General features: G+C 37.0%; 1 protein-coding gene across 17 annotated transcripts in view; it reads right to left on the bottom strand.

The window, feature by feature from the left end:
- Positions 1 to 12782, bottom strand: part of Phf21a (PHD finger protein 21A) — a 192192-nt gene that overhangs the window by 29865 nt on the left and 149545 nt on the right. For all 17 annotated transcript variants that reach the window (XM_071616273.1, XM_071616274.1, XM_071616276.1 and 14 more), the window contains one exon: positions 11926 to 12219. In XM_071616273.1, the coding sequence (XP_071472374.1) occupies positions 11926 to 12219 (294 nt within the window). The remainder of the gene's footprint in view (positions 1 to 11925; positions 12220 to 12782) is intronic.

Raw genomic sequence — 12782 nt, 5'->3', positions numbered from 1 at the left:
TCAAGAATTAGAAAAAAGAACAAGGCCCAAAGCTAGCAAAAGGAAAGAAATAATAAAGCTTGGAGTGGAAATAAATAAAATGGAGAAAAATAGTTGAATCTTATAAATCAGAAGTTGATTCTTTAAAAAGATCAACAAAATTTGTAAAGAAAAAGAAAAGACACAATAACTAAAACCAATGAGAGTGGGGGCATTATTACTTATTTTACAGAGGAAAAAAAGGAAGAGAAAACACAGAACAACTGTTCATCAAATAATTAAATACCATAGGTTAAGTGGGATGATTCCTAGAAACACATCACCAAAATTGACTCAAGAGAAGTAGAAAATCTAAACAGACCTCTAACAACTAAAAACACAGAAACAATAATGAAGGCTGGGCACAGTGGCACATGCCTGTGACGTGGGAGGCTGAGGCAGAAAGATCTCAAGTTCAAGGCCAACCTTAGCAATTTAGAGACACCCGTCTCAAAATAAAAACAAAAAGGTCTGGCGATGTAGCTCAGAGATAAAGTGCCCCTGGGTTGATCCCTAGTAATCCCCCCAATACACACACAAAAAGAGCCAGGCCTGGTGGTGCATACCTACAATCCCATCAACTTGGGATGCTGAGACAGGAAGATTGCAAATTCAAGGCCAGCCTCAGCAACTTAGTGAGATCCTATCTCAAAATAAAATAAAATAAATAAAAATAAAAAAGGCTGGGGATGTAGCTCAGTAAAGAGCCCCTGGGTTAAATCCCCAGTACCCAAAATAAAATAAAATAGTTATCAAAATCCTCTTTTAATTAAAACAAAAAGCTCAGGGCCAGATGGCTTCATTACTGAATTTCCCCAATCATTTGAAGACATCCTACTCAATGTCTTCCAAAAAATAAAACCTAATCCATTCTATGAGAGCAGCATTATTTTATTGCCATAGAATAGAAAATTACAGATGTATTTCCCTTATGAATATGCTGCAAAAATCCTCAACATACTACTACCAAACTGAATCCAATGGTATATTAAAAGGATGATACACCATGACCAAGCTGGATGTATTCCATGAATGGAAGAGATATTCAACATAAGAATATCAACAAAACACACAAGGAAAACACGTGATCATCTCAATTGGTGTAGAAGAAAGCATTTGTCCAAGTTCAGGGGCTGAGGGTGTAGTTCCATGATACAGAACTTGCCTGGTACACACGAAGCCTGGGTTCAGTCCCCAGTACTAAAAAAGAATCCACCACATATATACAAAAGGTAACTACATGAGATGCACATGTTAATTAGCCTGACTGTAGTAATCATTTCTAGGTATCTATGCATACTGTTGTTTTTTTTTTTTCTTTCAGGTAAACCAGGAAAACAACTTTTATTGGAAAGTCAAATAGAATACCAAGTTGGTTTTACATTATATTTTATGGTATTAGGTCATAGTGCTTATTTGCTTTCATCTCTATGTGTATCTATATCAAACAATCACACTGTACACCTTAATGCAACTTAATGCAATTTTTATTTCTAAAAAGTCCAACATCCATTCATGATAAAAAGCAAAAGGGAACTTCTTCAACTTTATAAGAAATATTTATGAAAAACCACACCTACCATCATGTTCAATGGTGAAATGCTGAAAGGCAACCCCCCCCCCCCCAATCAAGGACAAAACAAGGACTTTTGCTTTTCACTGTTGCTACTCAAAAGTTCCAGTCACGGCAATTAGGCAAGAAATGGAAATCAAGACGTAAAAACTAGAAAAGAAGATATACAACTATCCCAATTTGCAGATGACATGATTGTAGATATAGAAAATCTCAAAGAATCCATAGAACAACTATTAGAGTTAATAAATTCAGCAAAGCTGCAGAGTACAAGATCAAGACAAAAATCAGCTGTGCATCAAAGGACATTAATAAGAAACGAAAAGATGGCTTACAGGATGAAAGAAAATATTTAAAAATCAAATATCTAATAAGGATCTACTCTTCATATTATATGAAGGACTCTTACAACTTAAGAGAAAAACAACCCAATTTAAAAACTGGCAAAAAATTTAAATACATACTTCTCTTAAGAATATATACAAGGGGCTGGGATTATGGCTCAGTGGTAGAGCACTTGCCTCGCTTGTGTGAGGCACTGGGTTTGATTCTCAGTGCCACATAAAAATAAATAGACAAAATGAAGGTATTGTGTCCGTCTACAACTAATACACACACACACACACACACACACAAAAGTATATGAATGGCCAATAAGCACATGAAAAGATAATACTAATAGCAATTAGAGAAATGCAAATAAATATTAGAATGCTATCTACTTCACACCCACCAGGCTGGCTATAAACGAAAGGGAAAAAACAATAAAAAAAGGAAAACAGTAAGCACTGGCAAGGGTGAGAAGAAAATGGAATACTCATATATTGCTATTGGGAATAAGAATGATTTAGCCATAAAGCATGACTCTGAGGAACAATTTGGCAGTTCCTCAAAAAGTTGAGCAGAATTACCAATTGACACAGCAACCACACCCTTATGCATATAGCTCAACAAACTAACAACAAGTACTCATATGCATTCATATGCACCAAAGTTCACAGCAGCACTATTCACAATAGTCAACAGGTAGAAACAACTCAAATGTCTATCAACAGATGAATGGAGAAACAAACACATATACACACCATGGAATATTACTCAGCCATTACAAAGTAAGGAAGTATAGTTAAATATTACAATGTGAATGAATCTGGAAAACATTATACTGTAAAAGAAGCCAGACACAAAAATTCACATGCTTTATTATTCCACTTATATAAAATACCCAGAATAGGTTAATCTATAGACACAGAAAGCAGACTAGTGACTGCCAGGGTTAGGGGTGAATAAAAAAAATAACTCCTTAATAGAAACTAGGTTTTATTTTGGGATAATGAAAATGTTTGGGAACTAGATAAGAGATGGTAGTTGTATAACAGTGTGAATGTAACTAAATTGTTACATTGAATTGTTCACTTTAAGATGATTTAATTATATGTGATGTGAATTTCACTTCAATTTAAAACAATTAGGTTAAGAAACAAAAAAAGATTGATTCATCTAAAAGCTTGGTCTCTTATCAGAGATAACAAACCATTATCCACAGTTGAAGCTGCCCTGCAGATGTTATTTTTTGTCTTCACAGTATTTGAACAGTTACTAGTATTTTAAAAACTAGGCAACTTTTCAAAACATCTGGATTTCGGCTTTTCTTCAAAGTTTCCATATGATAAAAACTAGTTACTGCCAAGAAGCAGCTGCTTCCTTGAGAAAGAGCACATTACTTTGCAGATCACCACAGTCTCATTCCACTTTCTATTGCCAAATATTATCATGCTTGCCTGATTATTTCAAAAGAGGAATTAAGAATAAAAGCAGCTTATCTCTTGCACTCATATTTCAATTGAAAGTGGAAAAATAAAAAGATCTCGTTTACTTCCAACTTGTTTTACTCCTTTGTATTTCCTGCTTCACATCTTCAGCTATTTGAATTTGTATCTTCTATTCTGTTTGATATTATAAAAGAGAGAATCCAAAAACTCTGACAAGTCTAGAACCCTGAATTTAAAATTTACCCTCTGAGACTTGGCTGCATGAAAAAAAAAATCAGTTAGGCAGGTGAAAATGAATAAAGATTCAAGTAGTTTGTGTAAACCACTAAGTCCCAAGTTTTCATTTCTGCAAATAGTTTAAAGAAATTGACACTAGAGCATTAATATATGTTGGAGATCATAATCTAGAGCTTATATATTATGTTAATCATATAACACAATTATTATAATTTATTATAATTTTCTTATATAATTATGCTATATATTATATAATCAATCACATTATATATGATATGCTATATCAAAGTTTTTATAGGAGTTCCACATCCATATGGGACAAGATGGTTAATCAGATTAAATAAATTTGAACTGAGGGCAAGCAACATCCCTTGCTTGGTTACTTGGCTCTCTGGAAAGGAAGAGGGAAGAATGGAACTACTATTCTCATCTTGTAAGTACTCCTTTTTTAGAGGATATTATATAGGTTCCTATGAAGAACTTACACGGGAGGAGTAGGGGCTTTCTGGCAAACTTTCCCCACAGGACCTTCTGTTGCCTTCCATAGAGGTCCTTGTTGCAGGGTGTGGATGGGTTGGAGAAGAAACAAACATAATTCCTGAGAATGTAACTTTGAGTCAGACATCGTCCAATGGACTTTAATTCTTTACCTCATTGAGCATCAACAGGGGTTATCCCCATTTTTGTGTTTTGGTTTTTTTTTTTCCCCTCTCCCAAATCGCAGGTTCATGGCAACCCTGTGTCCAGCAAATCTACTGGTGGCATTTTCCCAGCACCTTGTGCTCATTTCATGTCTGTCATATTTCGACAATTCTCACGAGTATTTCAAACCTTTCCATTATTATATCTGTGATGGTGATCTATGGATCTTCCATGTTACAATTGTTAATTGTCTGAAGGCCCCATGAAATGTACCCATAAAAGATGATGAGCTTGTTGGGTGCAGTGGCACATGCCAGCAATCCCAGGAGTCTATGGTAGAAGGACTGCTTAAGCCCAGGAGTTCAAGACCAGCTTTGGTAACAGAGCAAGACCCCATCTCAATTCTAATCATTCTAAATGGAGAAAAATCTAAAGGCATTCCCTCTAAAATCTGGAACAAGACAGGGATGCCCTCTTTCACCACTTTGATTCAACACAGTTCTTGAAACATTGGCCAGAGCATTTAGAAAGGAAAAGAAGAACTTAAACTAGCACTATTTGCTGATGATATGATTCTATACCTAGAAGACTCAAAAAACTCCACCAAGAAACTTCTAGAACTAGTAAATGAATTCAGCAAAGTGGCAGGATATAAAATCAACAAGCATAAATGAAAGGCATTCCTGTATATCAGTGACAAATCATCTGAAAAGGAAATGAGGGAAACTACCCTATTCATAATATCCTCAAAAAAATAAATAAATAAAACACTTGGGAATCAACAAAAGAGGTGAAAGATCTATACAATGAAAACTACAGAACCCTAAAGAGAGAAATAGAAGAAGACCTTAGAAGATGGAAAGATCTACCTTGCTCATGAATAGGCAGAATTAATATTATTAAAATGACCATATAACCAAAAGTATTATACAGGTTCAATGCAATTCCCATCAAAATCCCAATGGCATTCCTCATAGAAACAGAAAAAGTAATCATGAAATTCATCTGGAAAAATAAGAGACCCAGAATAGCTAAAGCAATTCTAAGCAGGAAGAGTGAAACAGGTGGTATCGCTATACCAGACCTTAAACTATACTACAGAGCATTAGTAACAAAAACAGCATGGTACTGGCACCCAAACAGGCTGGTAGACCAATGGTACAGAATAGAGGACACAGAGACTAACCCACAAAATTACAACTACCTTATATTAGACAAAGGTGCCAAAAGCATGCACTGGAGAAAGGATGGCATCTTCAACAAATGGTGCTGGGAAAACTGGAAATCCATATGCAACAAAATGAAATTGAATCCCTATCTCTCATCATGCATAAAAGTTAACTCAAAATGGATCAAGGATCTAGGTATTAAACCAGAGACTCTGCATCTAATAGAAGAAAAAGTAGGCCTTAATCTCCATCACGTGGGGCTAGGCCCCAACTTCCTTAATAAGACCTACAGCACAAGAATTAAAACCAAGAATCAACAAATGGGATGGATTCAAACTAAAAATTTTTTTTTCTCAGCAAAAGAAATAATATGTGAGGTGAATAGGGAGCCTACATCTTGGGAACAAATTTTTACCCTTCACACATCAGATTGAGCTCTAATCTATAGGGTATATAAAGAGCTCAACAAGATAAGCACCAAAAAAAAAAAAAAAAAAAAAAAAACCCACAAATAATCCAATCAATAAATGGTCCAAGGACCTGAACAGACACTTCTCAGAAGAGGATATACAATCAATCAACAAATATACGAAAAAATGCTCATCATCTCTAGCAATCAGAGAAATGCAAATTAAAACTACTCTATGATACCATCTCACTCCAGTAAGAATGGCAGCCATCATGAAGATAAACAACAACTGCTGGCGAGGATGCAGGGAAAAAGGTACACTCATACATTGCTGATGGTACTGCAAATTGGTGCAGCCAATTTGGAAAGCAGTATGGAGATTCCTTGGAAAGCTGAAAATGGAACCATCATTTGACCCAGCTATTCCTCTTCTCGGACTATACCCAAAGGACCTAAAAACAGCATACCACAGGGACACAGCCACATCAATGTTTGTAGCAGCACAATTCACAATAGCTAAACTGTGGAGCCAACCTAGATGTACTTCAATGGATGAATGGATAAAAAAAAATGTGGCATTTATACACAATGGAATATTACTCAGCACTAAAAAAGAATAAGATCATGGCATTTGCAGGGAAATGGATGGCATTAGAGCAGATTATACTAAGTGAAGTTAGACAATCCCCAAAAAACAAATGCTGAATGTCTTCTCTGATATAAGGGGGGTGATTCAAAATGGGTAGGGAGGGAGAGCATGGGAGGAAGATTACCTCTAGATAGGGAAGAGGGGTGGGAGGGAAAGGGAGGGAGAAGGGGAATAGCTAGGATGGTAGAAGGAGACCTTCATCATTATACAAAATACATGTATGAAGATGTGAATTTGGTGTCAACATAACTTATATACAGAGATATGATAAATTGTGGCATAAAGGTGTATTAAGAATTGTAATGCAAAAAAAAAGAGAGCTCATGTAAAAAAAATAAAAAATAAAAAAATTTAAAAACAAAATAAACAAAAAAAGACAAACACCACCACCCCCCCAACACACACACACACACACAAAAAAAAAAAAAAAAAAAAAAAGAGAGAGAAAAAAAAAGATGGTGAACTTAATTGATAAATACTCTGTGTGTTCTGACTGCTTCACCAACTGGTGGTTCCCGTCTCTCCCTCTCCCTGTTCCCTGAGACAACAGTACTGTAATCAGCCTAGTTAATAACCCTTCAATGGTCTCTATTGAAGTGACAGAAGAGTCCCACATCTCTCACTTTAAATCGGAAGCTAGAAATGATTACGCTTAATGAAGCAGGCATGTTGAAAGCAGGGATGGGTGGAAAGCTAGGACTCTTAGGCCAGTTAGCCGGTGGGTACATAGGAAATGTTCATGAGGGAAGTTAAAAGTGCTTCTCCAGTGAACACAAAAATTAGAGAAAAGTAAGGAGTCTTATCATGATAGGAAGAACTGTAGTGGTCTGGAGAGATCAATCAGCCACAACATTCTCTTATACCAAAGTCTAATACAGAGCAAGGCCCCAGTTCTCTTCAATTTGAAACTAGCAGTAGTTGGTTTGTGAGGTTTAAGGAAAGAAGCCATCAAGGTGAAGCAGTGAGCTCTGATGTAGAAACCGCAGCAAGTTACCCAGGAGACCTAGCTTAGATAACTGATGAAGGTGGATTTCCTAAACAACAGGTCTTCACTGTAGATCAAACAGCCTCATATTCAAAGAAAATGCCATCTAGGGCTTTCATAGATGGAGAGGAGAAGTCAATGACTGGCTTCAAAGAACAGGCTGCCTCTTATGTTAGAGGCTAATGCAGCTAGTGACATTAGGTTGAAGCCAGTGGTCATTTACTAATTTGAAAATCCTAGGGTCCTTAAGAATCACACTAACACCACTCCGCCTGTGTTCTATAAATGAACACCAAAGCCTAGATGATAGCACATCTGTTTACAACAAGGCCTATTGAATTTTTTTTTTAATCTTTATTTTTATGTTGTGCTGAGGATCGAACCCAGTGCCCCATGCATGCCAGGCGAGCAAGCGCACTACTGCTTGAGCCACATGCCCAGCCCCATACTGAATTTTTTTTAATATTTATTTTTTAGTTATAGGTGGACACAATATCTTTATTTTTAATTTTTATGTGGTGCTGAGGATTGAACCCAGAGCCTCATGCATGTGAGGCAAGCGCTCTTCCTCTGAGCCCCAATCCCAGCCCTGAGGCCTACTGAATATTTTAAGCCCACTGTTCAGACTTCCTACTCAGGAAGAAGAAGAAAAAAAAAAAGATTCCTTTCAAAATATTACTGGTCACTGACAATGTACCTGGTCAACCTAGAGGACCAATGGAGCTGTATATAAGATTAAAGTTTTCATGCCTGCTAAGACAATATCAATGCTGCAGCCCATGGATAAAGGAATAATTTCAACTTTCACATCTTATCATTTAAGAACTACATTGCTCAATGTACTTGCCATATGTAGTGACTTCTCTGAAGGATCTGGGCAAAGTATATTGAATATCTTCTGGAAAAGATTCATCATTATAGATGTCATTAAGAACATTCATGATTTATGGGAAGAGATCAAAATATTAACATATACAGACCTTTAGTGAAGCTGGATGACTTTAAGGGATTCAAGACTTCAGTGAAGAAAGTGAATGCAGATGTGGTGGAAAGATAATGGAACTAGAATTAGAAATAGAATCTAAAGATGTCAACTGAATTGACGCCATTTCATAATAATTTTTTTTTTTGTACTACGGATTGAACCCATGGGACACTTTACCACTAAGCTACATCCCTGTCCTTTTTCTTTTTTTATTTTGAAACAATGTCTCACTAAGTTGCTAAGGCTGACCTCAAACTTGCAATCCTCCTGCCTTGGCGTGATGACAAAACTTTAATGGATGAGGAGCTGTTCCTTATGATTGAGCAAAGAAAGTGTTTTTTTGTGATGGAACCTTCAATGGGGAAGAAGCTGTGAACATTGTTGAAATGGCAACGAAGGATTCAGAGTATTACATAAACCTAGTTGATAAAGCAGTGGCAGAGTTTGAGAAGATTCAGTTCAATTATGAAAGTTCTACTATATATGTAAAATGCTATCAAATAATATCACATAGTTCACAGAAATTTTTGGTGAAAGAACTGCCAAATGATGCATCAATCTTCTTTGTCTTATTTTAAGAAGCTGCCACAGCCACTTCAACTCTCAATGACCACCAACCTGGATCAATCAGCAGCCACCACGTGGCTGAAGGCTCAGATGATTGTTGGCATTTTTTTTTAAGCAGTAACATAGTTTTAAATTAAGGTATGAAAAATTTTTTAGACATAATGCTGCTGCACACTTAACAGACTACAGTACAGTATAAACCAATTTTTGTATGTACTAGGAAAGCAAAAATTTCACACCTTGCTTTATTGCAATATTTGTTTCACTGTTGTGGTCTCAAACAGAAACTATGCTATCTCTGAGTTATGCCTGTACATCTTCAGTCTCAAAGTTCTTTTTTTTGGGGGGGGTACTGGGAATTGAACTCAGGGGCACTCAACCACTGAGCCACATCCCAGTCCTATTTTGTGTTTTATTTAGACACAGGGTTTCATAGAGTTGCTTAGCATCTTGCTTTTGCTGCGGCTGGCTTTGAACTCGCAATCCTCCTGCCCCAGCCTCCCGAGCCTCTGGAATTACAGGTATGCCTCACGGCGCCCGGCCTCAAAGTTCTTTAAACTTGTTGATAATGTCCAAAAAGGGAAAGAACTGAGACCCCTGTTGATATGACTGGCACTCCTGTGAGGCCACTGGACTTCCATAATTTGCCAGGCTTCCTTCTCTGGTGGCAGAGTCTCAGTGCCTGCTTCAAATGTAACAGAGACTGAGCTCTGTGAGGGCACAAGCTTTCATTATTTATCTCTGGATACAGATACTACAAGCAGCTGGCATTTAACAAACATATTTTTATTAAATGAATAATGTTACCACCCTAAATGAAATCAAGCAGAAAAGAACCCAGGTCATCTGATCATATTGAAACACTGTATACACAGGTACCATGGTACTTTCTCGGCTCCATATTTACACTGCTTTACTCTTAGTCCCATCTATGAGAAGCCTTAATGGCTAAAAATGTGATATTGGAAATGCAATAAGAGAGAAAAGAAGGATAGTAGAAAGACCTGAAATAAGAGAATTCAGAAAATGTAATCTACTCTAAAGAGAGTCCCTTGTTGATTGGGGTTAGTAATCTGTAAGACTGCTATGCTAGGAAGCTTACCAAACTAAAATAAGACAATGATTAGATTCCTCTATCATTAGATTTCCTATTCAAAAAAGAAGAGAGACTGGAATATACTGCTAAAAAAGGAAAAAAAAATTGTTAAGAACGCATGCAAATCTTTTTGATATTAAAATTAAAAGCTCTATCAACATGTAATACCAAGACATGAAAAGATGCTTAAGATCTATTAAGGGAAAAGAGTAAGTTAAACATAATATGCAGGTTTTGGGTTTTGCTTTAAAAAAATGTTAGCATGTGCACAGAAAATATCTGAGGAAATATAATCTAAGTATTAACAGTACTTAACTCTTGGGGGTAAAATTCTAAAATTATGGCACAGTTTATAATCTTTACTGATTATGGGGGAGAGCACTTTCTACAATTTTTATTTTAGTAATGTTTACATTTTTAAATGAATATATATTACCTTTGTAATAAAAAATGTACAAATAAAACTGAAAAATTTCTTTTATCTCTTTAATAATAATTAAAAAAAGGTCAAAGAGCAGTGTTACCAGTGATCAAAAAGGGTGTTGTGAAACCACCTTCTATGGGACACTAAGGCTCCTTCTCAAAGGGTCTCTGAGAACCAGCACAGCACATGAGGGCAGACAGATCTGCAAATAAATCCCCACTAAACTCCTGAGCTTGAGCATTTGAATTTTAATATTTTATACTTAAGTTCTGTTGCCAATGAGTGTCTGAAAACTTCTAATCTAAAATATGTGTAAATAACTATTTCTGAATGTCCCTCAGCCTTTCCCGGGGTCTGTGCAGGTTCCCCAGAAATGGCAATATGCGTTTTCTCATGTTTCCTGAGCATGATATTTTGGTAGCTAGCTTCTTTAAGCATAAAGTCTGCTACATTTATGAGCTTCCTGAGTACAAGGCCGAGTGCTCTATGTGTAAGGTTCCTCTGTTCAAGAAGGCTAAAGGAGCAGGAAGCCTTCATTCCCTACCATGTGGCTAACCTCTCTCAATCATGGTCTGTTGCCATCCAGAAGCTGGACATTGGAGGTCACCAGAGACTATTTTTTACCATGAATGGGAAGTCAATTAGAAATAGTTCAATGACTTTAAAATAACTTTCTTGAAAGGGGATGCTTTTCTTTCTTTGCAAAATTCTTCTTTCTCATCACTGGTCTTTTTTTCTAAAAGGCTATAGTGAGTGGCTATAAGTCCTTTGCTTTGTTGTTATTGCTGGGTTTTAGAGGGCTCCCATAGACTTTTAAGGTTAGTTGTATTATTCTAGTCTCATCAGTTTAAGAGAAACTTGGATTTCAGAAAATATAAATGAAAGGTTTTAATAAGTGAACTAAATGTCTGCATCCGCTAGAGCATGATTTTTGGAAATCTGAATTTGTTTGGCTACATATTATCTCTAATAATCATGGAAGGTTTTTGAAATTAAATTTCTTTTCTGTTTTGTTTATTCTTCCTGACTCTCACAGTTATATTCTCATCTGGATTCTTATTGGGCCGAAACTAATATGGCGTTTTCTGTTTACTACTTTTAGGCTCCACTGCTTCAGCAAGGAAGCACATCTGTGAACTTCTGCATCAGAACCAGCAGGGGGAGCTCACTTACACAAGAATCTGAAGCCCTTTATAAAGGGATGGTGAGAAAAGCAATTCAACTTGTTTCAGTAAGAATGGGCTTTTTGCATGTTGGAAGGATTATATAATAAGCAACAGGTTATCAACAGTGGTGCTGAGATGAAGAGCCCTTGACAAGGTGTATTTAGAGACAGCCCAGCAACCAGTGCCTCAAGGGCAACACTACCACCCACGGCAGGTGCATATCCTTCCCGTACCTGTTTTTCAAGGCTTGGCTTGCTAAGCTGTACAGTTTGAGGTCCAGCGAGTCTGGTCCCTGGAGTAGCTATCACAATGCTGGTGAGCTGGGCCATGGGGAACGTTTTGGCTATGGTTGCGGTCTGCCCATTGACAACACGGACAGGGTGAATGGAGTTCTGGGATGTGGGGAGGGTTGTCGGGGTAAACTTGGTCAGCATGACAGGCCTCTGGATAAGTTGAGGAGCTGCAAGCATGGGAGGAGGTGCTGGGGCGATAGGAATGTTATTCTGAGCCACAGGCTTGGGTCGAACCTATGGGGGAAAGAGAGAATAATTACTGTATTATTTAAAGATACTTCTCAAGTTGTATAAATCTAAAACATAAAATCTTCTACACTATGTATGTGAAATGGTACTTCATACAATACTTATTAATACTTATTTTCTTATTTTAATTCTTCAGATCTTAGGACAAAATCTTACAAAAGGCCCATTGGCTCACAACAGGACCCAAATGCTACCCTGGAATGTAGTAATTATGGTTCAACTCTCAGCTCCTTCTTGTATAGCATGCTGCTTCTTCAGACAGAGGTCAAAGGCCTGATCCAGAGAAGAGTCCCACACAGAACTTGTGCCAGTATAGCAATAATATTGCTAATAGCCTTAATTCACATTCTGAATTTCTTCACATTGATTGGTTAAGTAAACCTCCACTTCTGGCCCTCTAATTCCCTGTTCTTGGCTACTTCTGTCCCATCTTACATGCAAATATTTCTCAGGATTTTGTTCTGGAACCCCTCTTGTTCCCCAATGTCCTCACTCTTCCTAAGACTTTAGTTACCATCCGTGTATTAAAGACTTTCACAGTCTTCTGG

The sequence above is a fragment of the Marmota flaviventris genome, chromosome 9 (assembly GCF_047511675.1).
Source record: "Marmota flaviventris isolate mMarFla1 chromosome 9, mMarFla1.hap1, whole genome shotgun sequence".
Taxonomy (NCBI): domain Eukaryota; kingdom Metazoa; phylum Chordata; class Mammalia; order Rodentia; family Sciuridae; genus Marmota; species Marmota flaviventris.
This window is presented reverse-complemented; position numbering and strand designations above follow the sequence as displayed.